This window comes from Anopheles gambiae, chromosome 2 (assembly GCF_943734735.2).
Source record: "Anopheles gambiae chromosome 2, idAnoGambNW_F1_1, whole genome shotgun sequence".
Lineage (NCBI taxonomy): Eukaryota > Metazoa > Arthropoda > Insecta > Diptera > Culicidae > Anopheles > Anopheles gambiae.
Genome location: NC_064601.1, coordinates 92,060,540 through 92,086,422, shown reverse-complemented (window position 1 = coordinate 92,086,422; position 25,883 = coordinate 92,060,540). Strand labels below are relative to the sequence as shown.

General features: G+C 47.2%; 4 protein-coding genes across 6 annotated transcripts; 1 reads left to right on the top strand and 3 right to left on the bottom strand.

Annotated features, from left to right (window-relative positions):
• Positions 1–458: 458 nt before the first annotated feature.
• On the bottom strand, positions 459–1,920 carry LOC4576502 (uncharacterized). Its single transcript, XM_001237730.2, has 3 exons — positions 1,169–1,920; positions 997–1,048; positions 459–805 (listed from the first exon to the last, which is right to left on the bottom strand). Exons 1-3 carry the CDS (start codon positions 1,181–1,183, stop codon positions 528–530), a joined length of 345 nt encoding a protein of 114 aa, XP_001237731.2. The 5' UTR covers positions 1,184–1,920; the 3' UTR covers positions 459–527.
• Positions 1,921–5,034: 3,114 nt separating this feature from the next.
• Positions 5,035–10,432, top strand: LOC133391945 (uncharacterized). Its single transcript, XM_061648944.1, has 3 exons — positions 5,035–9,145; positions 9,213–10,149; positions 10,224–10,432. The coding sequence occupies exons 2-3, from the start codon at positions 9,638–9,640 to the stop codon at positions 10,333–10,335; spliced, it is 624 nt and encodes a 207-aa protein (XP_061504928.1). The 5' UTR covers positions 5,035–9,145; positions 9,213–9,637; the 3' UTR covers positions 10,336–10,432.
• Positions 6,110–9,010, bottom strand: LOC1276552 (uncharacterized). The gene is made up of 2 exons (XM_315912.4): positions 8,874–9,010; positions 6,110–6,895 (listed from the first exon to the last, which is right to left on the bottom strand). Exons 1-2 carry the CDS (start codon positions 8,898–8,900, stop codon positions 6,251–6,253), a joined length of 672 nt encoding a protein of 223 aa, XP_315912.4. The 5' UTR covers positions 8,901–9,010; the 3' UTR covers positions 6,110–6,250.
• Positions 10,422–25,856, bottom strand: LOC3290069 (uncharacterized). Of its 3 annotated transcripts, none has more exons than XM_061648938.1 (7): positions 25,735–25,856; positions 23,813–24,985; positions 15,369–15,588; positions 14,149–15,291; positions 13,885–14,078; positions 11,387–13,802; positions 10,422–11,316 (listed from the first exon to the last, which is right to left on the bottom strand). In XM_061648938.1, the coding sequence occupies exons 2-7, from the start codon at positions 23,887–23,889 to the stop codon at positions 11,110–11,112; spliced, it is 4,257 nt and encodes a 1,418-aa protein (XP_061504922.1). In that variant the 5' UTR covers positions 23,890–24,985; positions 25,735–25,856; the 3' UTR covers positions 10,422–11,109. The 3 variants fall into 3 exon arrangements, with proteins under 3 accessions (XP_061504922.1, XP_061504923.1, XP_061504924.1); XM_061648939.1 differs by having other exon boundaries at positions 25,514–25,811; XM_061648940.1 differs by lacking the exon at positions 25,735–25,856 and adding an exon at positions 25,323–25,487.
• Positions 25,857–25,883: the final 27 nt, after the last annotated feature.

Here is a 25,883-nt window from a genome sequence, read left to right as displayed (position 1 = left end):
ATGTTATCATTGCCCTTTCGTAAGATCGATCCTCGGGCAAGCTTGCAACATCTCCTACAAAAATACAAATAATACAAATAATTTTGTTTACAAATATTCCAAAAAAGACCCTTCCAAAACAGCCTCCATGGTCAAGATCGATCCTCGGCAAGCTTGCTTATAATTCCATCAAAAATAGGTAAAAACTTCAATACAAATATGATCACAAATATTTGAAAAACGACCCTTCCAAAACAGCCTCCTTGGTCTTGTCAGCTCTATCAAAGGTATTCTCATCCCCTGTTTGTAAACCGTTCGCGCAAGGTCAAACATTGGTAAACAAAGATCAAGCTACGGCGTCTTTTGCGTAGCGCGCAAGATCATCCGCCGATGCGATCGTAGCACACCGGCTCAATCTCATTAAAACTTTAGAAACACACGGACACACACACACGCAAAACGAAACACAAAACACGATATCATATGTACACTCAAATCACAATTTATTTTATCCCTTAGAAAACACACCAAACCTAAACTTTACTCATTCAGTAGCCGTGAGACTTGTATCCACCATGACCATGCTGTTGGCCGTGTCCGTGACCACCGACCTGGCCGTGTCCTCCGAAGCCCTGGCCGTGTCCTCCGTGCTGGCCACCACCTCCGTGCACGTTCTTCTGTCCATGGCCACCGCCAAAGCCTCCCTGGTGTCCACCGCCAACGCCGTGCTGGCCACCGCCAAAGCCTCCGTGCTGGCCACCGCCATTGTGTCCCTGGCCACCAAATCCGCTATGTCCGTGTCCATCATTGTGGCCACCGTGTCCACCTATTAGATAGGGAGCGAGAGAAAATATTGTAACGTTTGTTTTGTCAGTTTCATCCACTGGTTTGCTTCTGCAGCAATGTATTTGAAATCGGTTTCTGATCTCAATTTTACACCGTTAGTGTTTCTTCACTATAATTATTTCGTTGTTTTCGCGTTCTAGCGGCTCCAACGACACCGACACTAATAATTACCTTGTGCGCTAACCATCGCGACGATGGCGATCACCAGAAACAGGGAAGACATCTAAAAATTGGAGTAAAAAGCGAAGAACGACAACACGTTAGAGATCACAATCCTTTCACTGGGAGAATAAAAACGGTCCAAGATTCCGCCTTCATCTTCACACAGCATCACACAACGTACCAGAAACTTTGCCATCTTATGCTTTCACACGACCTTCGTTCAAACTGCTCCAAAATGTATTAACAGACGCGTTCGCTTGTTCGCTACTGATCGCTCTCCGGCAGCTTGTGCGTTCTTTTATAGTTCTCGCCCGACCCAGGGCTCGGTTCGGCCGGTCGCAGGTTCACATCGGGCATCATCAATGACTTCATTTCGGCAGCGGTAGATGCAGGGCTCGCCCATCGGGGAGCAAGGTTGTGTTGGTTGCCACTTCCTACCGCGCGGGCTTGGGCCTTGGGTTCGTAGAGGATCAACCAGTTCATCATCATAACCAGCACAATCTTATATGATTACACGCAATCAACCCCCGATGAGGTGGTCGGATGGTTTGGTGGAGGAAGGATGACAACACACACACAGGGTATTGCTTGGGACGGACAAACAACTTCGGAGGTTTCTAGTTCGGAGTGGGTTCTTCCCAGCCCCGGGGAAATAGAGTCTCAAAAAAGCAAGCAAAAACATAAAAATAGAATGGATCGGTGGGGGATGGAAACACGATCATTCGAACTATTGCAAGTCCAAAGGCATCACAAAAAAAAAACCGGTCGCAATGAATGAAATAAACACGTAAAACAGTAAAACAGATGCAAAAATCCTTATCAACACTTCACAAACGCGTTCTTAAGTGCGTTGATGGGCGAGCGGGGAAAAGGACGTTTTGTGCGGTAAAGAATACGGTGGCAATAGACTCTGCCGTGTCACTGGTTGCGATTAGAATGTTTTGCCTTTCGGGTGCATGTGTTGTGGCTGTATGGTGGGCAAGACAGTTGTTTACAAATACGCTAAACATGGTGGCACATTTTGCCACAAATATGTCTTACGCAATAAGATTTTATCAACGGCTTTTCAGCGGTGTTCGCATCTACAAGCTACAGTTTTTTTATTGTATTGTGTTCTGACCACAAAGTGCAACACAATGCCTCTGGGTCATCAACCATAATGTCCTTGGTTGTGCTTGATGAGTAATACGATCTGTTAGAATAGCATCAATCTAGTGAGCAATACACATGTTTTGGAATTTCCACTGTTTGGTAGGTAAAAAATGTTTACTTTGGTTACTGTCGCACGTATGGGGTTTAATTTCTACAATTTCTTTTTAACCAAATTACGCACTGTTGATCTTAAATTAATCTCATTGTAAAATTATAATCTGCTCCATCTCATCTCATTACAAAATCCGGACAATGTTCACGTAGTAAAGATTGTCTATTCAGTTTGTTAATAGATGGTAATTACATCAAGCCTCTATAGTCCGATATGATAGCGTAGATTGTTACATCAAACGTGAAGAAATTACTCTAAATTTAAATTATTTTCCGTATACGGTTTTTTTCTATTGCTAAAACGATTTGTTTACTGAGGATGAGCTGGACGGAAAAGGCTTTCGATTTGTTCACACTAGGTAGCAGGCAACACGTTTTGGGAGAAAGTAAAGTTTTTTACTGAAACGGTTCAGTTATAGAATATTTTACTGATTTTCAGCATGAATGCCATGTTTTTACTGACTTTCAGCAAAATAATTTACTGAATTCATTTCAGTAATACGCATTTTACTGAAAATCAGTAAAATAAGTGTCAAATTAGTCGTTTCACTAGATATCAGTAAAACAAATTACTGGAAATGCAGCAATTCATTCTGTCAAATCGACCTGCCAGCCAGAACATCAAAACAAAACAAAGCGGTACCTACTTACTCGTGATGTGCAAAAAGTTGATTTTGTAGTCGCTTACAGGCACCCTGGCGAAATTTCAGGTGATATTTCGGCTTACGAGATTAATTTAAAACAATTGGCAGCCGTGTAAAATGTTTGCTACAATCCACTGTGCTTGCTGAAACTGCGTGGTGTCTGTGAGCGCTTACTGAACCAACTACACTTGCGGCGGCAAAATACAGTATAAAAACTGTATAAAACAACACAAAACATGTATGAATATGAACTGAGGGACTGGCAATATCTGCGCATCAATAAAAACTCAATTTAAATAAATATTTCGTCATTTTTTAATCGCTACCAACTACTGAAAAATCAGTAATATGAGAATGGCTTTACTGGGATTTCAGTAAACGAGCTGTCATTTTGGTGAGCACCGGACATTACTGAATGATTCAGTAAACATTCTTTTTACTGAAAGGGTTACTGAAACATCAGTTAAAAAAAATTCAGTAAAATTTTACTGAAGTTCAGTAAAAAAAGTGTTCTGTGTACAGTTACAATTGGCGCACGATCGAGCATAATAATTATCAATAGCATAATGCTCGTTTGAAATGAAACTATATAAGGAATTCAAGAATGTCTCGGAAATGATACGTTGAAAAGAAGTAGAAAATGTTGTAGATGATCATAGCTTCAAAAAAGTATCGAGTTCAGAACAGACATCGATTGAAAAATTGGATATAAAATACAGTAAAGGGGTATTGTAGATGATTTTAAAGTATTCGATTGCATACCTTTAGGCGCTTAGCGACGCTGGCAAACGTGATGGTTTTGGCCCAGCAAATACAAAGTTCTTTCTTAAAACGTCTCACACAGGCTCATTCCAATTTGTGTTGTAGTTTAACACTGAGTAAGTTTATTATTAAGGTTCGGTTAATTTACTACTGAAAGACAGATAAAGGTATCCCGTTTAGCTGGACGCCCAGATTCAGACAATACAAATGCTTGGAGAAGTGAAGATATAGAGGAAAGAAACATATAAAGGATTACAAATGAATCAATATTCAATAAATCCATCTTTTTGATGACCTGCGCAGTCATCCTGGCCTATATATGCTTCCGAAACGTATTAGTACCACACAATCGGATAGTTATTCCTTGCCAACGGTGGTCTGGACAGTCTGGTTTGGTATGTATTAATAAAAGACAGTAAATAAAATGATAATTGAACGTAAATCATCATATCTGCTATATGATCTGACATAGTTGTTTTTTTTTAGAGCGCTCAACGAGGAAACAAAACTAAGGAACTAAGTTCATGTTCAAACTATAGTTTATTGCATCCTCTGTATCACATTTTTCATCTCTGAGACGTGATGAGCAGTCTAAAATTAAAGTAATAGTTTCCATCCATAATCAATTCCTGTAATCTGGTTTGATGATCACCGAATACGGGAATAGATTGTACATTCATCAAGAAATAATCAAAGATTGTGTCAGTTGTAATTACGAAACATAAAAAATGAACAAGAATCCCTTGTTTTGGTACATTTTTAAATATTTTTTTTATTTAAATGTTCAAATGCCTTGAAAAAATAAGCAAAGAAGATTTCTCTTCACAGCGTGATCACATTTCCCCTAGTGTCCGTGCCCATCCTGATGCCCGTGATCCGATCCGTGCGAGTGACCATGATCATGATCGTGATTGTGATGTCCCGCAGCATGATCCTTTCCATGTTTATGTCCATGATCGCATTTCTTGCCGTCCCTTCCGTGGCCATGGTGTGAATCTGATCCGTGGTGTTCTGCATGTTTGCTGTGATCGTCGTGACCACCGTGTTCACCACCATGGTCGGCTTGAACGGCGACAATCGCCACGATGACAAAGATCGCCAACAAAATAGGTCCCTAAAAAAGGACGACCAAAAAACGTTGAAAATCACTGTTCACTGTCACTGAGGATCGGCGTCTTTCCGGAGTTCGGATCGAACAATGTACACCGGCCACTTACCCATTTAGTCATGATGGCGCAATGTTAAGCTATACTTCGCTTCACTCACAAAACTGTACTGAGCTATTTACTGTGCAGCGTCTCCGGCCGGACTGATCAGTTTCCTGGGACCGTTGCACTGAATGCCTTCTTATATAGTGATCAAGCTGCGCGCACTGGCTAGTTGTAGTTTGCAATGCAGCTAACGCTTTGCATTATCTCTAGCGTTGATTGGTATTCGAAAAAAACGGTGCAGCAAATCAAAACAACAAACATCGCGCGGAAGGGGAATTTTTGTTTTGCCGGAAGACGATGTGGGATTCACCGAGACGATTAATTGCTTCTCAAGGCTAATGTTTTCAAAGGATTTTCCGGAGTAGTTTACGATTTTTTTTTTGTGTAAGTAAAGTTTAGTACAAAACGCAAAATATACACAATGACAAGCATATTGATAGTGGCCTTCAAAAATATTCCAATTGTTCGACCCGATCGCACCGCGTTCAGCTGTGAGCCGCTCCATGGAAGGTAGAAATAATCAAGACATATGATGCTGGAGGTCAGCTGTTATCAAAGCTGGGTCCAGTTCCAGTTCCATTGGGGGGCATCCCGTAATGGTTTGTAATCATTTTCACATACTTTTGCCTTTGACTTTGCCTTTGGTCGGCCAACCTCATATGGATGTGTGAATGTGTTCAGTGCGTGAGTAATCAAACTCTTAAACAGACTGCGTGTTAGGTTAATTCCGTGCGATGCTGAAGGGTAGCCAGATGTGCTGAAGTTGAATTAGCTTAGATTAAATCACAGAATTGAATTTACAAATGATTGGACTTAGTGTATGGATGTTGGATGACTGATCATGACTTCCAAACTTTTGTACCTCCAATATCTTATGGAAGATGTTACATGCAAACTACAGTAACAATCAGATTGATCAGTGATCACTTAGCTCCAACATATTGGTGTACCTGTTCTGATCAACGGTCAACCACGATCAGTCGTTGTGTTCTATTTTTAACTCATTAACTAAAAGGTTAACAATCAATCATACGCTAAATATGCACGTGCAGCAACTGGAGCAAAAGTGATCGATCCATCGATAAGTTTTTAACTCCCCGAGTTCATGTCAAACTATCGCTCACTCAACGATCGTTGATCAGGACAGGTACCATTGTTGATATGATCGAAATACTTGAGAGAACCTATCAATGTTCGGATAGTACCTGGCACTACAGATACCTCACATACAGCACCCATCCGTTATTCCAAAATCCAAATTATTTACTTTATTATAAAGTTCATGCAATCCTTTCTGGCAGTGGATGATAGATTCAAGGATAACATGCTTATATACAAACGCTCGGGATGCTCTCGATCGCAGAGCTATAATACTGATCGCCTTTAATTCGCCTTGCCTTCACCACTGTTCCAGACCTGATCGGCCGTCGCATTGTGCGGGATCGTCACATTATGCCCGACCAGCCAGGGATCGAAGCGCTTCAGCTCCTTGATAAAGTCACCGTACGCTGGATCGGAGCTGGTCGATGTCGTTTCCGGTACCTTATCCTCGATCTGCTCACCGAATGTCTTCTCGCTGCTGATTAGCGTTCCGTCCGGGTTGTCCTCGCGCTTGAACACCGCATGCCCGTCCCGCTGGCCGGTAACGTAGGGGTCGAATCGTGTCAGCACACGAATGTACTCGTTATACTCCGGGATCGCTTCACTGCCCTGGGGCACGGGGTCATCAAACTGGGCCAACGACAGTTGGCGAACCGGGCGCAGTTGCGCAAAGTTCGGCACATTAGGGGGCAGATCCTGATGCAGCGCATCGGTCACCGGGTCGGCCGGGATTGGGACCTTCTTTCCAGTGACCCAATCGTCAAAGCGTGTCAGAAACTCGGCATACTCCTTAAACTGCTGATTGTTCTCGTTGTTGGGGACGCGATCGTTGAACGCACCGTTCGGGTACTCGGCCACCGGTTGCCCGGACTGTGGTGCCGCTGTACAAAGTCCCACCGCCAGCAGGGACACGGCGATCGTACACACCTAAAAACACAATATATGACAAAAGCACACCGGTTTAATAGAGATGTATGATTTGTAAGCACTCTGTAAGCTGTTTGACAAACACGCTCGATGACACAATCTTCACCAAGCAGCAAGCATTTTGCATAAACTGGGGAGTGTTAATTACATTATGGGAAACGTTTGCACAACACAAAGATAGAAAGCAACACTTTGTTGCTTGCGTTTGGCTTCCTCTGCTTTTTTTTTCTTCTTATTCATTTGGCAAATCCTTTCTCCATTAGCATTGCTTGCATAAGTAATTTAGCGTTTAGTAAGCGTCCTAAAAGTGCTCCTCCACTAATCCACTCAGGTGGTAAGATGCAGCCACCTTGTCGGGTTTAATGCAGTCGTGCCGATGATGCGCATGATCACTTTTTTGCATTTCACGCGATCGAGGTTCGTGAGGAGTTTTCTCGCGCCTCTAGAAACTTCGCTGAAAGTGTCCTGCAGGTTAAATGGTGTCAGTGTTTGCAGGTAAAAGGAGGAAATTGTTTAAAAAACATTGACATGAGCAATGATCACGATTTCCCAAGAGTTTCACGACCGTTCATGAGATTCATGTGAAGTGCTTAATGGAAGATATTAGCAAACAATATGACAAGATCATCGTGTGTGCTTGTGTATTTCATTTTAAGATCCTTTTACAACTTTTGCGTTCAGTGACATTAAGATTTAACTTTTTTCTAAATACCATCATTCAAAATAGAACTAGATCATCAACGATCGTATATCAGCTTTATCCACCAATTTATGTGTAATGGTACTCTGATATTGATGCATCCAGAGTCATTAAGATCTATATTCCAAAATATGACAAGATCATCATCGATCGCACATCCTACATTAAGAGACATTAAGCTCGGACATGGAAGCATCCAGCGGTATTAAAATCCAACTTTTTAAACAACATCATCTATAATATGACAAGATCATCATCGATCGTATATCCCCTTTGTAAGTTGTTGAAATTCAGCTCTTTAAATAATATCATCCAAAGTATGACTAGACATTGAAGTATTTGGGGGCATTAAAATCTATCTTTTTCAACAAAAATAAAATCTCCAAAGACTGAACAGATCATCATCGATCGTATATCCCACTATAAAAGAAATTCAACACCTTACACTGAAGTATTCGGGGACATTAAAATCTATCTTTTTCAAAAAACAAAAACAAAAACTTCCAAAGCCTGAACAGATCATCACCGATCGTATATCCCACTCCTACATAGCATTGCCAAACTCTGAACTGTTTAGTAGCCAAATTCCCCACAGCAGTGAAAACTACAACCCAAGGCAGGAATGCGTTTCATAACGTGCACGGCTGCACTTTCACTTTGTTTGCGAAAACGTAGCTCTCGTCGTGCAAAATTCGAGAAGAAAACAGATCCCATTTGTACGCGCCTGCAAAACCCTGCCCGAAGCAGCAGGTGACGTACACCGTACACCGGTACGGCACTGTATGCAAATGCCCTTGAATGCCGCATTTGCCGCAGTTGTTAGCACTCACAGCATTGATGGGCCCGTAAGCGGTTAAGCAATTGCCGCCGGCTGCCAAAACCCCGATCAGCAATTAACGGCAGAACGCTAACCGGAATGTTGATGAAGGACCGAAAGAAGGTTTCCTCCCATGTTTTGTCACATTCCAAAAAGCCCCTAAGGGGTTTTGATACTACCCCAAGACAAGTTCTAGCGATGAACAGCATGATGATCATCATTATCGTATAAATTGCAAACTTAACTCCCGTAACGATCAAATTTCACCGCTCTGCGGATAGCAGAGCCTGTGTGGAGTTGTTTTTTTTATGCGAGCAAAATCCACCAACACCTGACGGATGAGAACGATCCAGGAAATAAGAAATGCTTCGCTGTGATCAACAAAGATCATGCAAAGATCGCTCTTGAGAAAGAGACACACACAGATACAGACTTGCCGGAAAATAACGGATTCAACTCACTTTCAAAGGTCCGCGCATCGTTGACATTGATCTAAATGGAAATCCGCCTACTGCGCGCGAGGATCACACTGGTTTTCTGTTCGTTGTTGTTTCTTTTCTTTTTTTGCACTCACGATCACGATCAGACACGCCTGAAGGTGACTGAATCACTGTAAAACCTCACAAGCCAGACGCGTCCGGTAGCGTTGAAGATTGAATGCCGACTGACGGTGGCTGCCGATAAGGTGATAAATTTTATGCAAAGATCAAGCTCCACCATGATCATCCCCCAGGTGATGTTCGTTTGTTGTTTTTTTTTTCGCACCTTCTCCCGCTCATCTCACATCAGCTCACCGTCAGTTGTTTGCCGGCGGGCTCGAGATTCACCCGGGCGGAACCATACCCACCTCGGAATGACGTGATGCGACGTGAGAACGGTTGGTGCTTACCATCCATCTCTCTACCTGACCTTTGCAGCTGAGTTACTACCGAAACCGGACCGACTTTTCTCGCCCTCCCGGAGTGTTTTTGGGTGAGTGGTGCGTGATTGATTTGGTGCCCACATGCTTCCGGTTCTAATCGTTTCTACCTTTCTACCTTTTACCTGTCACCCGGCGGGGCTTGCTAAGCGTCTAAGCCCTAATGTGCCTATAAATAAGCATACGACCATCGGCAATTGCTCGCATTACACTCGAGGCTAACCACTGAAGCACACCCGCACCAGCAGCAGCAGCACCAGTTGCAGTAGCTCCCGCACAAGCTAATCCCCAGTCCAAGTGCTCGAAATGTCAGCTCCATCAAGAGTCCGGTTCCACCCGCTGCTGGCACTGCTGGTGGTGATGTCGATCGTGGGCGCACAGTACGGTGCCCGTGCCGCCATACTGACCCGTGCGATCGAGGCGCAGAAGACGCTCGTCGAGCGCGAAGAGCAAGCGCTGCAGGAAGCAAAGGATCAGGTCTACCGGACGGCACAGAACGCGATGGATGTGTCGCGCGATGCGATGTCGAACGTGGCCGAGCAGCTCCGGTACGCCGTCGGTTACCCGTGGCGGGTGGCAAGTGAGGCACTCGAGAAGCCGAAGCTGTACGCCAAGTACATGCTGTACCGAGCGACCAATGCGCTGAATGGAGAGCCCGAAACGACGCCCGTGCCGGTTGTGCTGACGAACGACTTCCAGCCCACGACTGCAAGCGCTCCACAGGCCGAGGGTGACATTGTGCCGCAGTGGATTACTGGATTGCGATCGTTCTTCAACCCGGAACCGGCTGTCCCGAACAAGGATCTTCCCAAGCCGAGGTAAGCTGGAGAGTGTTTTTTTGCAGCGTTAAACAGGCTTTCTAACAATCTCTTTTGCTTTCTCCCATGTACAGCCCATACATCGAGGTGATTGAAATTAAGCGCAATCCTGCGACGGAGCTGGTGGCAGAGCCAGCGGTAAGCGAAACCGCACAGGAACCGCAGAAGGAAGTGATTCAGCAGTAACGAGGCCATGCGAGGCCAGTTGCACAAACTTATTTATCTACACACCTACCCCCTTTGCTGAATAAAACACGAATACGATAAGGAAATTGCTTTTCAATTTGTTTACAAAGATTTTATTGCAAATTTCAGTTCAATAAATATCTCATTGCTCTTTGCTTGCTTCAGTTCACACGCCTGCATTATATGGCTAAACGTTTGCTAACGACAAATGTCGGCTGGGTCTTTTAAACCCTCTGGCTCAAGTCTAGTCAAGGGTCCGCTATCTCTAGCTAAGCTTAGTCTTATTTTATACACCTCGCTCTCACAACCTCGGCTGTCCTTCCGCTCCAAGGCACATCCCCGTTGGGATGTGTTCGGTTGAGAAGGGATGAAAATATTGCTCTGCAATACACTTTTACACGCTCTAATCACAACTTTTGGTCAGAAATTACACCTTTCTTGTTTACTTACAATCTAATCCACTTTACATCGTAACGATACATATGACAATTGATAAGGAGGTTCCACTGGGCGAATGAAATAAAGGGAAAGAGAGAGCTGACTTGCAAAAATATCATAGCATCTGCTCGAAATAATCCCCAAGGGGATCTGTTCATTCATCTACATTCTTTTTCGACTTTCTCCTTTCGCTGGGTACACGTTGGCACCCACCTCTCCAGATACGTCCGCTCTCTTTGAATGACGTACCTGGTTGCGTACCTACTCTACCCTAAACGATTAACCTAATATCACATTTGCATTCTGCAAAATTGTAAGCTCCTTTCTGGGCACGTTCTAGCGCATCAGCACGCGGTACCGCTTGGTGGCTTCGGGGGTGTGCACCGACGCAACGGACAGCAGCAGCTCCATATCGTTGGCAGTGATGTCCATGGCGGTGGTGATCGAGCTCAGCGTGCAGAAGTCCGTCGCGAGCATGACGCTCGCGATCGTTTCCGACTGCAGGTAGAGCTCGCGCAGTTTCGATTCAATAAACGCCATGCACTGGAAGAAAAGGGGAACGAAATTAGACACCAAATCTTCTTCCGTGTGCTAGGTGGGCATAACCTTTTACCTGATAAGCGGAGATTCCAGCGGACCACATCGCACTGACAGCCTCCAGCATGGACGATACCAGCTGCGACATGCCGACGATGTCGCCGTCCACGAGCGACTGCGACGACAGCAACCGTACCTCGTGCGTGTCCAGGTTGGCGACGATGGCATTGTTCTCCGTCAGCTGCTGCTCGTACAGCGTGAACCGGGCGGCCAGGTGCAGATCGCGCTTGAGCGCTGCCTCCCACTGGGCCGGCGGTGCCGTCGTTGCCTGCAGCACCATATCCGGCATGTAGTGGTCGGTGATGCGACTAAACAGGGACGGCATAAACCCGGTACGAAAGCATCGCACACCTTTCTCAGTCTTATCGCTGCCGGTACTGCCGGTCGCATCGGTCGTGTGGTGATGGTGACCGCTTGCTGCACTGTGCCCGCCACTGTTGCCGCCCCCTGCACTGCCAGCACTACCGGTATTGTTGACACCGTGACTACCACCAACAGCACCACTACCACCACCTCCGACGGAGCATCCCGAACCGGTACCGTTGCTGTTGTTATTCTCATCATGTCCACCGGCGGCCGCTGTTCGCATCCCCTTCGGGAAGGGAATGTCGATCAGCTTCAGAATACTGCCCGGATGCTTCGCCCGCAGCTCATCGTTCTCGTCCAGCGTAGCCATCGTGTGCCCCAGCAGCACAATGAGTGGAATGTTTTCACGCATTAAAGGAAGGCCACCGGACGGATGACCACCTGTCGTACAGGCAGCATCCTCCGGTACGGGCTCTCCTCCTGTCAGTTGTTCCAGCAGTGCCGATCGACCGCTCCAGTACGGTCTATGGCTTCCGTTCGGCGACAGCTCCCCAATAAACTCCATTTCCGACGCGTTCGTTGGCGTTTGCAGACAGTACACGGTCGGTATCTGATGGCAGACGGCACACTCGGGCTTTCCCGCTTGCCTGCTGCTGCTGGTACTACTACTGCTCGGTTCTATCACACCAAACGATAGCTCCGGCAATGGGGCAACACTGATCGCTGCCTCCGGTTCCTCCTGCTCCCCCAGCGCGTGTCCTTTGCCGCGCTCCAGCAGATGATAGTCGGGCAGGTTACGGCTTTTGAGAAAGTTGGCCGCAATCTTCCGGTACCGGTCGAAGCTGTTAAACTTTTGCCGGCAGCAGTGCTTCAGCGGCTGCACCATGCCGAGCGGCCTCAGCACATCATCGTCCGGCGTTCCCGCCTTCCGGTGTATGTCCTTCAGCATCTCATTTTCCCCCAGCACAAACACGACCTCGCTCTTTGGCTCGCCTTGGTCCTTCTCGCTGACCGCGTCCTTCTGCACCTGGTAGTCCCCTCGCAGCAGACTGATGTACTTGAGCTGCTCAAACGCGATGCCTTCCTTCGTCTTCTCCACGCCCCAGATTAGTCGCTGCTGCGATTCGGCCGCCTCCGACGAGCCCACCTGCCCGAGACTGTTCTCGGTAATGAGATAGGACAGCCGGACGGACTCCCGATCATCGCCGTCCGCGCTGCACCGACCTTCCCTCTCCGCCTCCAGCACGAGCGCTTCCTGTGCCAGCTCGGGATCGGCTTGGGTCGGCTGCAGCAAAGCCACCTTGCCGATTTGATAGCGCGCCTCTAGGTACTGCTTTTCGCGCGCATTCATCACCAGCCCCGTGTCCATGCTTGTGTTCCCTATCCGCAGCTCCTGGCGGACGAAGCGCGAGTCCCGGTACACCAGCACGTTTGGAATGTCATTCATCACGTTTTTCTTTAGCGCTTTCTGTACCTCCTCGTTTGCCGGGCTGGTAGCGCTCGTGAGCTCCCCGGTGGTGGCGGTATGCTGGGAGATATCCTTCTCGCTGCCACCGGCTAGGGAGGCTAAATTTTTCATCCTCGTCGCTGACCGAACCATTCCGGACGAGGCCGAACGGAGCAGTGGTGGTTGTGGCGCCGCTGGTGGTTGCAGCAATCCAGCCGATCGTTCAGCAAAAGGCACTTTTAAATCATGCATGCCTTCAGCTGGGATTGAAGCTGCCGCTGCCGCTGCTGCGTTCGCTCGCTGCGCTATGAAGGCGGTCCGAACGTTCGCTTCGTCGAACGACTCCACGTACACGGTGCGTTTAATTTCGCAGCAGCGTATAAAGTACGACAGCACGTTCAGGATCTTGTCGAGCGTGTTGCTCAGCTGCGAGCTGCCACAGATGATGGTTTTCGAGAGCTTGGTCGGGTAGCCGACCGCACCGTACAGGTCGCCGAGCTGGGCCCACAGCACGCTGTACGGGTGGTTGGCAGTAATTTCGTTCATGCGAATCTTTTCCCGCCTGATCAGGTCGAGCTTGCTGCTGGGGGACGAATCGTCTGTGGCGGTCATTGCCGCGATCGTACCCACCCATCCTAGGTGGTGCGTCAGGACGGCAGTGATCATGGTGCTGATGAAGCTGGAATTAAGCAACACGTGTCCCGTTGAAAGAGAGTCGTCAGTTTATGTTTAATATTCAACCCAAATAAGGATTTACTTACAAGTTTGTATCCTTCGTATCGGCTGACGACAGCAACGAGCATAGATCGTTCATGAACGTGCTGGCGAGCGAGGCAAGGTTACGATCGGTTAACGTACTGCTGCTGAGCGTCAACCAGACTGGGTTGTTAAGCCGCGGAGCCGTAAAGAGATCGTTCAGCCACTGTTGCGTCGAATGCCAGGCTCCCAGCATGATCTGTAATGAAAGGCACGAAATTTGAGCGTTGGTGTCTCCTCCATTTACACTCTTCTAGCAGCCCTCTTACCTGCAAAAACAATCGCCATCGAATGTACGCCTTCTCAACCGCCACCCGCACCCGGCAAAGGATCGATTCGAACACCGTCATGTGCTCGGAGCAGAACGTGTCCGTGTCCTGCAGCATCACCTCGTTCAGCCGTATGCAAACTGCCACCCCGAGCCGCTGCTTTTTGCTCGGCGCCTTCCCCTGGTAGTTGGTAGCGGTCGAAAGCAGCTCCCCACTGTACGCTTTCCGTCGGTTCATCAGCTCCATCGTTTCACTGTTCCGACGATTGCGCGACACCACGCATCCATCACTAGCCGCCGCACTGGTTACCGTCGCACCCGCATGCTGCCCAACACCACCACCACCAGCACCACCGCCGCCACCACCCGCCATCATCTGGCCCAGCTCGTCCAGGTGGCCCACGTGGTCCGCAACCGTGTGCCGGTTTTCGAACGAGGTCGACAGATTCTTCGACACCCGCCGGTGAAAGCTGCCGTACGAGTGGCAGTCCTCCAGGCTGACGCAGTTCGGCGGTGGCGGAATGTCCACGCTAAAGTTGTCCGTGCTCATGCGACGGATGCAATCGAAGTCGCTGTAGATGGAGGACAGGCTGCTCCGGTGAGACGAGGAAGTCGGATGGCGCGAAGAGCCCGACCCGGACAGGCCCCACGGATCGGTTCCACCGTACCCGGAGTCGACGCCACTGTTGGACGAGTGGCGCATGTCGGCAAACCGATCGAAGTTACAAAACTCAACCGGCAGCACCGGTCGCAGCCGGTGGAGTAGCGAAGGGTCGTGCTGGGTGGCGGTTGACGAGCTCACCGTGAACGAGTGTAACGACCCCGTTCCGATCGAGCTTAGATCGCTCACGGAGGGATTGTAGTCGACGCCGCCACTGCTGCTTCCAATGCCGCTAGTTGTATTGCCGCTACTGCTGCCATTGATGAACAGCTCCGATCCGGGGTAGGTGGACACGGACGACTTCTTCACCCCATTGTACACCGGGGTGGGGAACACGAGCGAGCACATCAGCGTCTTCGGTGCCTTCAGCCAGTGCACCTTGAAGCTGCTGCCCCGGAACGCGATCGGTGCCGAGCCGAAGACCATCTCCTCGAACTGCTTAATCTCCGTCTTGAGTACTGCCTCGCTGCGAGGATCATTATGCTGCAACAAGAGATACATCGCGTACCGTTAGTACTTCAAGCTTGAAGAAGCTTGTTCGGGGGGGGCGACACACTTACTTTCCGCACCCGGTAGACGACATTGCAGTGTTCGCACTTTTGCACCTGCGGCACCGACGGTGGATGATGATCGCTGGCGAAGGCGGCCGCTGCCGCCGCACTGTTACTATCGGACGACACCTTCTCGACCGTGCTGGAGTCGAACAGGAGCTTCCGGCCGCGGATGTCACACTCCTTGAACACCAAAATGCGCACCTGATCCGCGCTGAACGGGAACTGTCTGCGGGAATGGGGAGCAATGAAAGAAGACGAACAACGGTTAGGAAAGGTAAACAAAGAAATCACACGCTCGCGCCACAAACACCCTTTAGATACAGGATTGTTTTATAAGCTTCATATAAAAATCTGATCTGGATTGGTGCCACTGTCAGTGGGGAGGCAATGATAAGACACCAGCGAGTTATTGGGAGGATTACGACGACCACACGACCATGGCTTATCTGTCTTGATGACAGCTGTAAAAGGGCGACAAGGGATGGGAACCAAGTCAAGTTATCAATCTGATAGAAGGTACGTGCCTTAAAAATGCGATCGTATCAATGATGACAAGGTTCAAGTGAACATTAGAGACGTATTCGCGGTGGTGATGTGCTCTTTGGAACGCACTCACGACTTTGATCCGACTCCGGCAAAATCCAAACCACTAGTTCTGCCCGGAGCAGGAGTCGTCTGAAGTCGTCCGGAGTCGCCCAGAGTCGTTCGGAGTCAACAGGAGTCGGTCCGGTGCAATGTGCTTGTGATTAGGTGATTCATTTCGTTGAGTTTTTTGTATTTTACTTTACGCGTGCACTTCGTCTACAGGCCTTTGTTTCGAAGGCCTACTTAGGCCTACTCCGGACGACTCTGATCGACTCCGGGCGACTTTGGGCGACTTCGGACAACTCCGGATTACTCCGGACGACTCCGGACGACTCCGGATGACTTGAACTCCGGTCGACTCTGGACGACTACGGATGACTCCGGACGACTCCGGACGACTCCGGATTACTCCGGACGACTCCAGACGACTCTGATCGACTCCGGCTGACTTCGGACGATTCCGGACGACTTGGACTCCGAACGACTCGCAACAACTCCGAGCGAATCCCAACAACTTCGAACGACTCAGGACGATTCCGCACGACTCTGGATAAAGCTGGGACCGGATCCGGAGTCAGTTCCAAAATTATCGGAGTCGGATCGGAGTCGACACCAGATTTTTGGCAACTATTTATTTATTTATTTATTTATTTATTTATTTAAATCAAAGTTATCGGGCAGTATGCCTAAATAACTTAATGCTTACAGAGTACAAGTTTAAATTATGGCCCTAGAACTAACTTGAATATGCTGACGCAGCTGACTAACGGATTGATTGAAATCTGCTGATAACCCTAACCTATTATACACATCAATCATTTTGAGCAGTGGATCATTGGCACCAAAACCAGTCGATCTAAAAGGGCTTCTTAGTAGCTCTCTACTTCTAAGACCTCTAGAGGGAGTAGAAAAGCAAATAAAATTTAAAATGTCAGGTGCATCAAAATCTCCAATTAATAATTTATGCATAAAAGTTATCTGAGCCGTAGTTCTCCTATGCTGTAAAGTCTCTAAGCCGAATAGTAAACACCGAACATTATACGAAGGACGTGGAATTTGGTTTGACCAGGGAAGACGATGAAACATAACACGTGTGATTTTTTTCTGAATTTTTTCAATTTTATCTATGTATGTGATTTGATGGGGACACCAAACTACACTGGCAAATTCCAGGATGGGACGGACTAGAGAACAGTATAATGTTTTTAAACTGAAAGGATCTTTAAAGTCGGCCGAGACACGTAAGACAAATCCTAACAGTTTAAGAGCTTTAGTGACGATAGTTTGATAATGGCTAGATAAACTAAGCTTACTGTCTAAAATAACTCCTAAGTCCCGAACCTGAGAAAAACGTGGAACGCTGTCTTCATTGATTTTGTAGTTATAAATAATAGGATTTTTTTTTCTTTGAGAATGTTATACAACTACATTTGCTAACATTAAGTAACATTTCATTATTAAAACACCATGCAGAAAAATAGTTTAACGAGTCTTGTAACATTTCACAGTCGTCAGAATATTTAACAGGTAGGAACATTTTTAGATCGTCAGCATATAATAACAATTTAACATGAGGAATAGCAAACACGACATCGTTAATAAATATAATAAATAGTAAAGGTCCTAATATACTCCCTTGAGGAACACCAGATAAATTATGGAATGTGGCAGATAAACTAGTTCCTATCTTAACGTTAATGCAACGATCAGTTAAATACCCATCACTAGTTGGCAATGACTTGTTAGACACTTTGACCCATATATGCTCTACTTGAAAGGATCTTTTCATACATTTCAGCATCTCATCTCAACCTTAATAATTAAAAATGAACTCGTGGCATACAATCCCCCCCCCCTTTCTTTAAATCCACAGTACAAAATAACATCAACCATTTGGCGCACGCGCATTGGAGCACGATCGCACTTATTTGCCGCCGTTCGTTCGTTCCGTTTCTTTCTTTTTCATTCGTGCCGTTTGCGTTCCAAAGTCACGCGGCGAAATTCCTTCCACTACAGTCACATGACTTGGTCTTGCCCTTGCAACCGCCTTCTGCCACCCCCATTCGGCTAGCCGGTACTGGGATTAATGGCGCAATGTGATTGAACGCGCCAACTTCTGTGTGTGTGTGTGTGACAGACAAACACCACGAGCACGTTGCTTGTCGGAAGTTTTACGCGTTTGATTATCAAACACCATCGACATCGATGATAAATTGGACGCGTTATCCAATTTTCTTCCATTTTTTTTCGTAGGGCTGGATTAGGTACAACGCAGCGCTAAATTTGATAAGAGATTGCGCTAATGATCGATCGGTTATTTTCCTGTTCGCCCAGTGTGTGTGTGTATGATTAAACATTAAACAACTGGGGGGTTTTAGTTTGTTTCTAAGACTGTTTCATCTTGTTATTCTTCTTTATTCTTGAATGTTGGTAGTGGCACACGCTTATCATTTAGTCCGGGTGATTAGATCCTGCTATCGAGGAGTCGAGCGCACAGCATGTGCTAGATGTCGCGTGACATTGGGGGTTCGATTTCCACTGCAGACAGCACGACTCGGCCGTTATCCAAACAAGAAGAACACAAAAAAACATAAGGGAAGTTATCATAAAAAGGGGAAAAAACAACGCACGTGAGTCGGGCACATACGTAAAAGCTGCTTATCGTCCGACACGATCAATAAAACGTTCTTTATGTAAGATCCTTGTCGCCGTAAAGCAAAAACAGCGGAAAAAAACAACAACAACACGAACCAGGAGAGATTGCCAAATGACGATGACTCGGTGCTTTGCCCACCCTCTATACTCTGACCCACCCCTAATTTATTAACAACCAGTCCACGTGAGTAAAAACACAAAGAACGCGCTCAACGCTATGAATTATGCTGTCCACCTTGCCGCCCCTCCCGAAAGCCATCCGCAGTGAGCCGGATTAGAGCAAACAGGCAAATGATAATCGTTTATTTTTGTGACCACCGCCATACCTTCTCCTCGCTTCTGCAGCGGGAGCACCAGCGGGACCAATAAATCAGAATTTTACTCCCGCAACCGGCGGGGTGGTTGTGTGCTGATTGTTGCTATAAAAAGTAAGCTCGCAGATAAAATAGATGGCCCAAGCGCGTGCGACGACCGCGAAAGGTGTGGGTCTCGCTCACATGAGATGCTGATAATAGCTTCTTAGGCCCGATCTCGCCTCATCTACATCGAGTGCGTTGCACCCGTTGATAAGAGGGGGCGGTTGTTGGTGAGTAAATGTTTGAATGGGGAAGCGGTTTCTACCTTTTTTTCCTTTTTTTGTTTTGTTTAACACTCATTCGTTTTGCCGATAGAAAAACTCACATGTTTAAGGTATCATCACTTTTTGTTTTAATGTAGATACATTTTTAGCAATTTACGGTTTATTTTCTCAATTAGAAGACAAGAACACGTGCTTAATGTGTTGCATTGTTACTTTTCATTGAGCATAGATGTAGTGATGGGTATTTGATGGGGATGTAGAGACATAAATCGGAATAAATCCTCAAAATGATTCAATTAATCTTAACCTCTATTGTTGAGATGCATACAGGGTTTTCCAGGGTTTCTCATGGTTGTTGGACACTTCTTTGACTCTTTCCTATTGGAAATGAACTTCATTGGAAATTGGACTCTATGGCACCCTTTGAAAATCTTATTGCATTTTTCCAACAAGGGTGCTAGAGTCCAATTCCCAGTACATTAAGTTCATTTCACGTATGAAAGAGTCAATAAAATGTCCCACAGCTCGGAGAACTCCTGTAAAACCCCATAAAGACTTCCAAAGGTTTTCGAATGATTTGTAACCATGCAAATATGCGTGAATATCTACAGATTCAAATAAATAATAATAATAATAATAATATACTTAGTCATGATTCCCTAAATGTTCATACATCGCTGAACATTGACACGAATCTTGAAAGATTCATGAATCTCTTAAGAATCGTCAATCTCTAAAGATTAACAATTCTCTCTAAAACTTTTATCGGGTACTAGAAAAGACAGACCAAACAAGTTTGACACATCGAATAAGTGTTCATATAAATCTGTAGAGATTAGTGAATCCCTAAACAATCTTAAATATTCGATTAGATTCAATTCGAGACTAAAAATTCAAAGATTCATATAGCACACCCCTACACTGATGACGTTCTACGTTAAAGTTCTTCCGAACGAAAAGCAAGAGACACACAAAAGCACATGATTGAACCACGAGACGAGCCACACGATCCCCTTCTCGCCCCGCGATTCATTCACGACACTATTTTTGTTACTAAAAACAAGCACACTCCGATCCACACCCAATCCCTTGCAACAATGAATCGATCGACAGACAGTGCGCTGGCTGCACATACAAACAAAAAACTGCATCATTTAATGAATGAACGCGTCAACTGAATGGGTGGGTGCCGGGAAAGGACCGACTCGGGGGCATTCGCACCCCGTACATGTGTCCTATTTTAAGTGTCAACGTGCCTTCCCGCCACGAATCGCGTTGATCATGCGACCGGAACTGCATCACCGGCTGCTGAGACGGAATGTGTGACAGAACCGCAAGGGCGATCTTGCTTGCTTGGTATGATCGATCGAACGTCACGATTTCATGATTGACACCGTGATGCATTCCCCACGCCACCCGTTGCAGGTTGTGCGGTTGTGCAGCTTGAACGTAATCTGGTCACAAGATTCGAAATGTTTCTTGTGGCGCGGAATAAACGAAGAAAAAACACGATAGAACCCCGCATCACGCGCTCTCCCTTCCTCTTCGCGCCACCAAGCACGATCGTCAAAAGGTTCATCGCAATAAAATAAAGATGCCGATGCGAATTTTTGCTGCCCCCTTGGCCCCATTTATTTCGTAGCCAGCAGAAGATGGCCACGGTGGGAGAATGAATGTGCGGCCGTTTGTTGCGTTTTTTTGCTATTTTTTCTGTCTCTTAGACACCTTTCAACGCGTCTTTGTTCGGAGGACGCATTTTCCATTTGTCTCGTGCGCGCGCCCATGTCCACTTCCTTCTCGGATTGTCCAAGCTGCGGCTTGCGGTCTTTCCACCATTACGCAAGTACACACCGTCCCGCACACGAGGAAGCACGCGCCCATGGTGTGATGCGCCAGGAGGTCTTGTGACCGGCGAGTGACGATCGTTTCGTTGGCGAAAGCAATAATTAACACTAACCACCGCTTAAGACACGCTGTGTCACGACACACTTTACTGTTTTTCTCGTGCAGGGCGCGGAGGTCTGCCGAGCCGAGCGGAAGAAGACGAGACGGGTCGGAGGAGGTTGTAAACATAAAAGCCAAATAAAGCTATTTTATCACGCACATCCCGACCGCATCAACGAGGAAAGGATGTGGAAAGATCAAGGAGGGGGTTTGTTTTTCCTTTTTTTTTGTTTTCATTATTTTTAGATTGATCAGAACAATTTGAGTGGCAGTTTGCGTGCATTGGAACTATTTTGGTTGCACAACGTGGCCAAGTTCAAGATCGTTGATCGGGCTCTACCTGTGCGTGTGTAGATCATCAGGACCCGAAACCCCCTGATTGACGATCGGTGTTGATGCAACAGCGCGACAACAATTCATTCATGCAAAGAGGACGCGACAACAATTTAAAGCACCGGCGGCCGTCAGCCGCGGGCGATGAGTTTCGTTTCTAATGACGCAAATCATACCGAAGCGGCTAGAGTTACCAAACCCGAACGGGTGCGCGAAAGCAACCAAATCGATCGATACGCGATCGACACCGTGTGCACGTGGAAGCCGATCGCGCATGCCACCCCCACCCACCGTGATGCGGGTGCAACACCGCCCCCAGGTAGGGTAGTCGACCGATCGCGCCAAAAATGAAACCCTCGCTCTAATCTAACACGATCATTCCTTCTTTTCCCCCTTTTTTGCCAGTAGCGCCAAACTGTGACCCTTCCTGTGACTCGTGCACTGACGCCACATAAGCACACACACACACACACGCCCAACCACATTCACGCATTGGACCGATCAATGTACAAGCAGAGGATTTCGGTTTCGTTGCGCTAAAAATAATATCCGCCATCCGTATCGTTCGGTGGGCAAACGGGGTGAGGGGCCGGAACAACAACAACAAATAGACGAGATATCGCGCAACGCGCCCACAGTAAACATCGCGAAATACGCGCGAGAGGTGGCAAAAGGCAAGAAGCAGCACCACCCCCTAACGTCCGAATATATAAATGCACGGGATTTTTGGTTGGGGGATGGTCACGCAGATGATCGTGATAGTTGTAGTGGGTGCCGGGGGCGGTGGTAGATGACAGCCGATCAACGGCTGATCAGCGCCAAACCGGGGAAGGGGTGCGCAAGGTCTACCGGTAGATGACGGGGCATGAGTGGCGAAAAGAAGCACGTGATTTTTCGGTTTTCGTGGTCCCTCCCTCGTACCCGACCACGGTTTTGCGGTTGTTCGAGCGTTTGTTTGTATTTGTGCCGATTGTCCCGGTTTAGTAGTAGACGGCGGTTTGGACGGCGTGACAAGGTCGCGGGAGGTGTTGAGAAAGAAAGCATAAAATCAACTTCATTCTGAACCGTTCTTCCGTGATGTTTTCTGTTTCAGCGATCGTATCCAGCGATGGTGCGCTAGGCAGCGACGGCTGTTTATGGTTGAAATGAGCCGGAAGTGACATGAGCATCGTTGAAAATATTATTTCTAAAACGAAACTATTCGATTAGGGTCGAAATGCACAGTAATTAATGATGAATATTGCTATCTATAGCACATATTTGTTTGTTTCAGTTAAACGTATCAAGCTCCATTAGAGTGTTGTTGAATGCAGAAAAAATGCACCAATGCGCATTTGTGACGAATAGTGACAGTGAAACAGTGAAACACGGAACACTGCCTGCCCCATCATGTGCGTCTTTATCTGCACCCGGTGATGGGGCAAAAGGGAAGCCCCAACACAGCGCACCGATTCACACACGCCGGCCAAAGAGCATACGCGCGCCACACCTGTGCGAGCCAAAGGCAACACAGATCAGAGGAGACAGAGATAGGCGACGGCGGCCGCCGGCCACTCGAACGGCAGAGACAAGAATGGGCTGATTCTCGTGACTCGCGCATCGTCATCGTTTCACAACACAACACAGTGTACAACCGGCACCAGACACCACGCCCTCTCGCCTCGTCCGTTTCGTGACGGTTTTATGAATAAAAGCCGCGGAAGCGCGCGCGCTCGGCAAAGAGATAAATAACGCGGCGGGAACGATATGTCAATGATTTTTGTGAGATTTTTTTTCTTTGCTACTCTTTCTGAAGGTATGCAAAGAGGTACAAAGGGTGAACTTCCGCGCTTTTGCAGAAGCGTTTTGTTCATCTCGAGAACATTCATTTTCATTATCGGAGCAACAAACCGACCGGTATGATAAAATCGCGTCGGTTTGGTAGTCCCCTCCCTTTACTCGTCCGGCCCATAGTTCGTGCGTCATTTTACGCAATTTTAATTGTGTTACGCACTCTGCCGCTTTTGTTACGCCACGGGCGTGTCACATTGGGCACGTTGGTGATAACAGCAATACGGGAACCAATTAATTTGCTCAACTTTACGCACTACATTGAGACGATAGAAGCAAGGAGGCTGTAGGGATGAAACATGTTTATATCGCAGTATGATGTTTCTCAAAACAAGATTCCATTTCGGTACGAACATTCGGTCTTGGAACCTTCCCGATATTCACGTTTGCTATCACGTTCCATCAAATCTCACCTAAAATGACATCAATTTTGCGTAGTTTACCTAATGCACAATAAAACCCCCCTATGCCCTCCTGCAAAGGGCATCCACACCGGGGGCGATCCTTCTTCTGCCAAACTTACCCTGGGCTTGTTTTCTGCGACGATGAGCTAGTGTTTCGTTTCTTGTTGAATAGCAGCTTGTTGAACAGGGCCATCATATATTTATAGTCCAAAAAAAACCAGGGCGACCGGCTCGATTCGATTGGCAGGTACGGTGGCGCGCACGACAACGAATCGGGTTGGGGGGTTTGCTGATTTTCCGCTACCGCTGCAATATAGAGTTTCTTCCACTCACTCTCCCTCTACCACACGGGAAAATTGTTTCAACAAAGATCACTTACAGCCACTTTTTTGCAATTTTTGCCACCGACATCGAATTCTATCGGTATGGTACACACTTTGTGCAGAGTGGCATTCACATCTTCATCACTATTTACACGCCATTTTGTAGGCCGGCTGCACACAACTGTTTCCTTCCCGTTTGACGGGCCGTATCACTGCCGGTAGAAGCATTTCCATCACGACACGGGTGGGGGTTTAGTTTTCACATCTAGTTACCCGCGCACTAACGATCGCCGAATTTCCCTATCATTTACAACCACAACAGTGACACACACCAGCAACGAAATTTGCGCCAAATGACGTCCCAAATCATCAACACGCGTGACCGTGCTGGCGTTTTGGTATGTGGCGCCTTCTTCTATTATGTGTACCATACGGCACACACACACACACACTTACACTCTCATACTACAGTTCCCTCCCCTTAGAGCACGCCGCACGTCGACTTAACACTGTTCCGTCGGGGTTGGACGATCGTACGCAACTGGCACCAGGCGCAGCGCGTTGCCCGTTTCGTTGACGACCACCACAACGGCGTTGGCGTTGTTTTACGTTGTAAAGTTAAGCTTTGCACAAACACCGCCACCACCGCCTGCTACCGCCTTCTCTCTACGCCTTGCTAGCGCGGGAAGAGGGTTCGCTACAGACTGGCGCAAGCGCACACTTGCGCCCTGCCAAGAAGCGGAGGGTGATTTTGGTGTACGTCACGCGGGTGTACTATTTCGTCCGTCCGCCGCCTCCATCCTATCCGCTCCTCCTCCGTCCAATTAGTAGTAGTCAGGCTTAATCTATCGGCGACTCTCTCCGGTGACTTCTTCCGCAAAAAGGGGTTTGGGTTTACGCGCGCGTCTTTTCTTTCGTGCCGGCAAGCCGATTGATTCACATTTTCACACCGTACCGCCGTTTCGTTATCTGTGAGCAAAGAAAAAAAGGGTGGTACAAAGAGTTAGCTGATTGGATGCTGATCGGATGCACGAATGCGTGTGTGTGGGCGGGCGGGGGGTTTCATTCAAAAATTCCACCCTCCACCTGTCCGATAACGGCCGGTGTAATCATTTCGAGCAACTTGTTTTCGCGATCATGCGATGGATGTTTTTTTTCTGTTCTCTCTTTCTATCTCCGTCTATTTCCACTGGATAAAAATCGTCCGCAGACCGGGACACAAACAATTGGGGGAAGGTTGTGCAGTGGAGCAATAACAAACAATAACAAATGCTTCGCTCGTTTGCCCGCTTGCTCGCTTGCTTACGTAGTGCTAACCGCACGCTAGTCATATGATTTCCCCTCGCACCACTCCTCACACTACCCAGCACGGCAACCGGGTGTCACGGCGACCCACTCCTACTGTTGCTGTTTTTGCATCATTCACGTACGATCCGCATCTGGAGTCTAAGGCTACAACCAGATCGATAGAATGTTCACCGTTTGCCTCACGCTTACACAATCGCATGCACGAAAGGCGATCCAATTCCGTAATTAGATTATTAATCTAGAAGCTTTCCTCGGCAGCGTACGGCGGCACTCACGGACGGTCGGTCCACCATCATCGAGTGCAAAAAGTCACTTGTTGCCATTTGTTGCCGAAAGCGATGAAACTGTTTTGCACTTCAATCAAACCGCTTGCCGGACACTTTAAGCACACGAATAGTGCACTTCATTACCTTTAAATAGTCAAATTACTGCAATTGATCTGCTAATTGAAACGAAAGTGAACCAAACGAAACCAAAAACAAACCGAAACTCTTCCCTTCCCGTGCTGCTTCTTTGCCCTTTTTGCCTTTGCTGTTCGGTTTGACAGTTTGCGGAGTTC

What these genes read in the sequence shown, in the direction of transcription:
- LOC4576502 (XM_001237730.2), bottom strand. An exon ending in CGCGATGGTTAGCGCACAAG is followed by an intron (nt 806 to 996) that starts GTAATTATTAGT and finishes CCTATCTAATAG; the next exon opens with GTGGACACGGTGGCCACAAT.
- LOC1276552 (XM_315912.4), bottom strand. Translation starts at nt 8,900, where the DNA reads ATGTCAACGATGCGCGGACCTTTGAAA. An exon ending in CGATGCGCGGACCTTTGAAA is followed by an intron (nt 6,896 to 8,873) that starts GTGAGTTGAATC and finishes TTGTGTTTTTAG; the next exon opens with GTGTGTACGATCGCCGTGTC.
- LOC133391945 (XM_061648944.1), top strand. Translation starts at nt 9,638, where the DNA reads ATGTCAGCTCCATCAAGAGTCCGGTTCCACCCGCTGCTGGCACTGCTG. An exon ending in AAGGATCTTCCCAAGCCGAG is followed by an intron (nt 10,150 to 10,223) that starts GTAAGCTGGAGA and finishes TCCCATGTACAG; the next exon opens with CCCATACATCGAGGTGATTG.
- LOC3290069 (XM_061648938.1), bottom strand. Translation starts at nt 23,889, where the DNA reads ATGATGGCCCTGTTCAACAAGCTGCTATTCAACAAGAAACGAAACACT. An exon ending in GATGGCGATTGTTTTTGCAG is followed by an intron (nt 14,079 to 14,148) that starts GTAAGAGGGCTG and finishes CTTTCATTACAG; the next exon opens with ATCATGCTGGGAGCCTGGCA. An exon ending in CTGGAATCTCCGCTTATCAG is followed by an intron (nt 11,317 to 11,386) that starts GTAAAAGGTTAT and finishes CTTTTCTTCCAG; the next exon opens with TGCATGGCGTTTATTGAATC.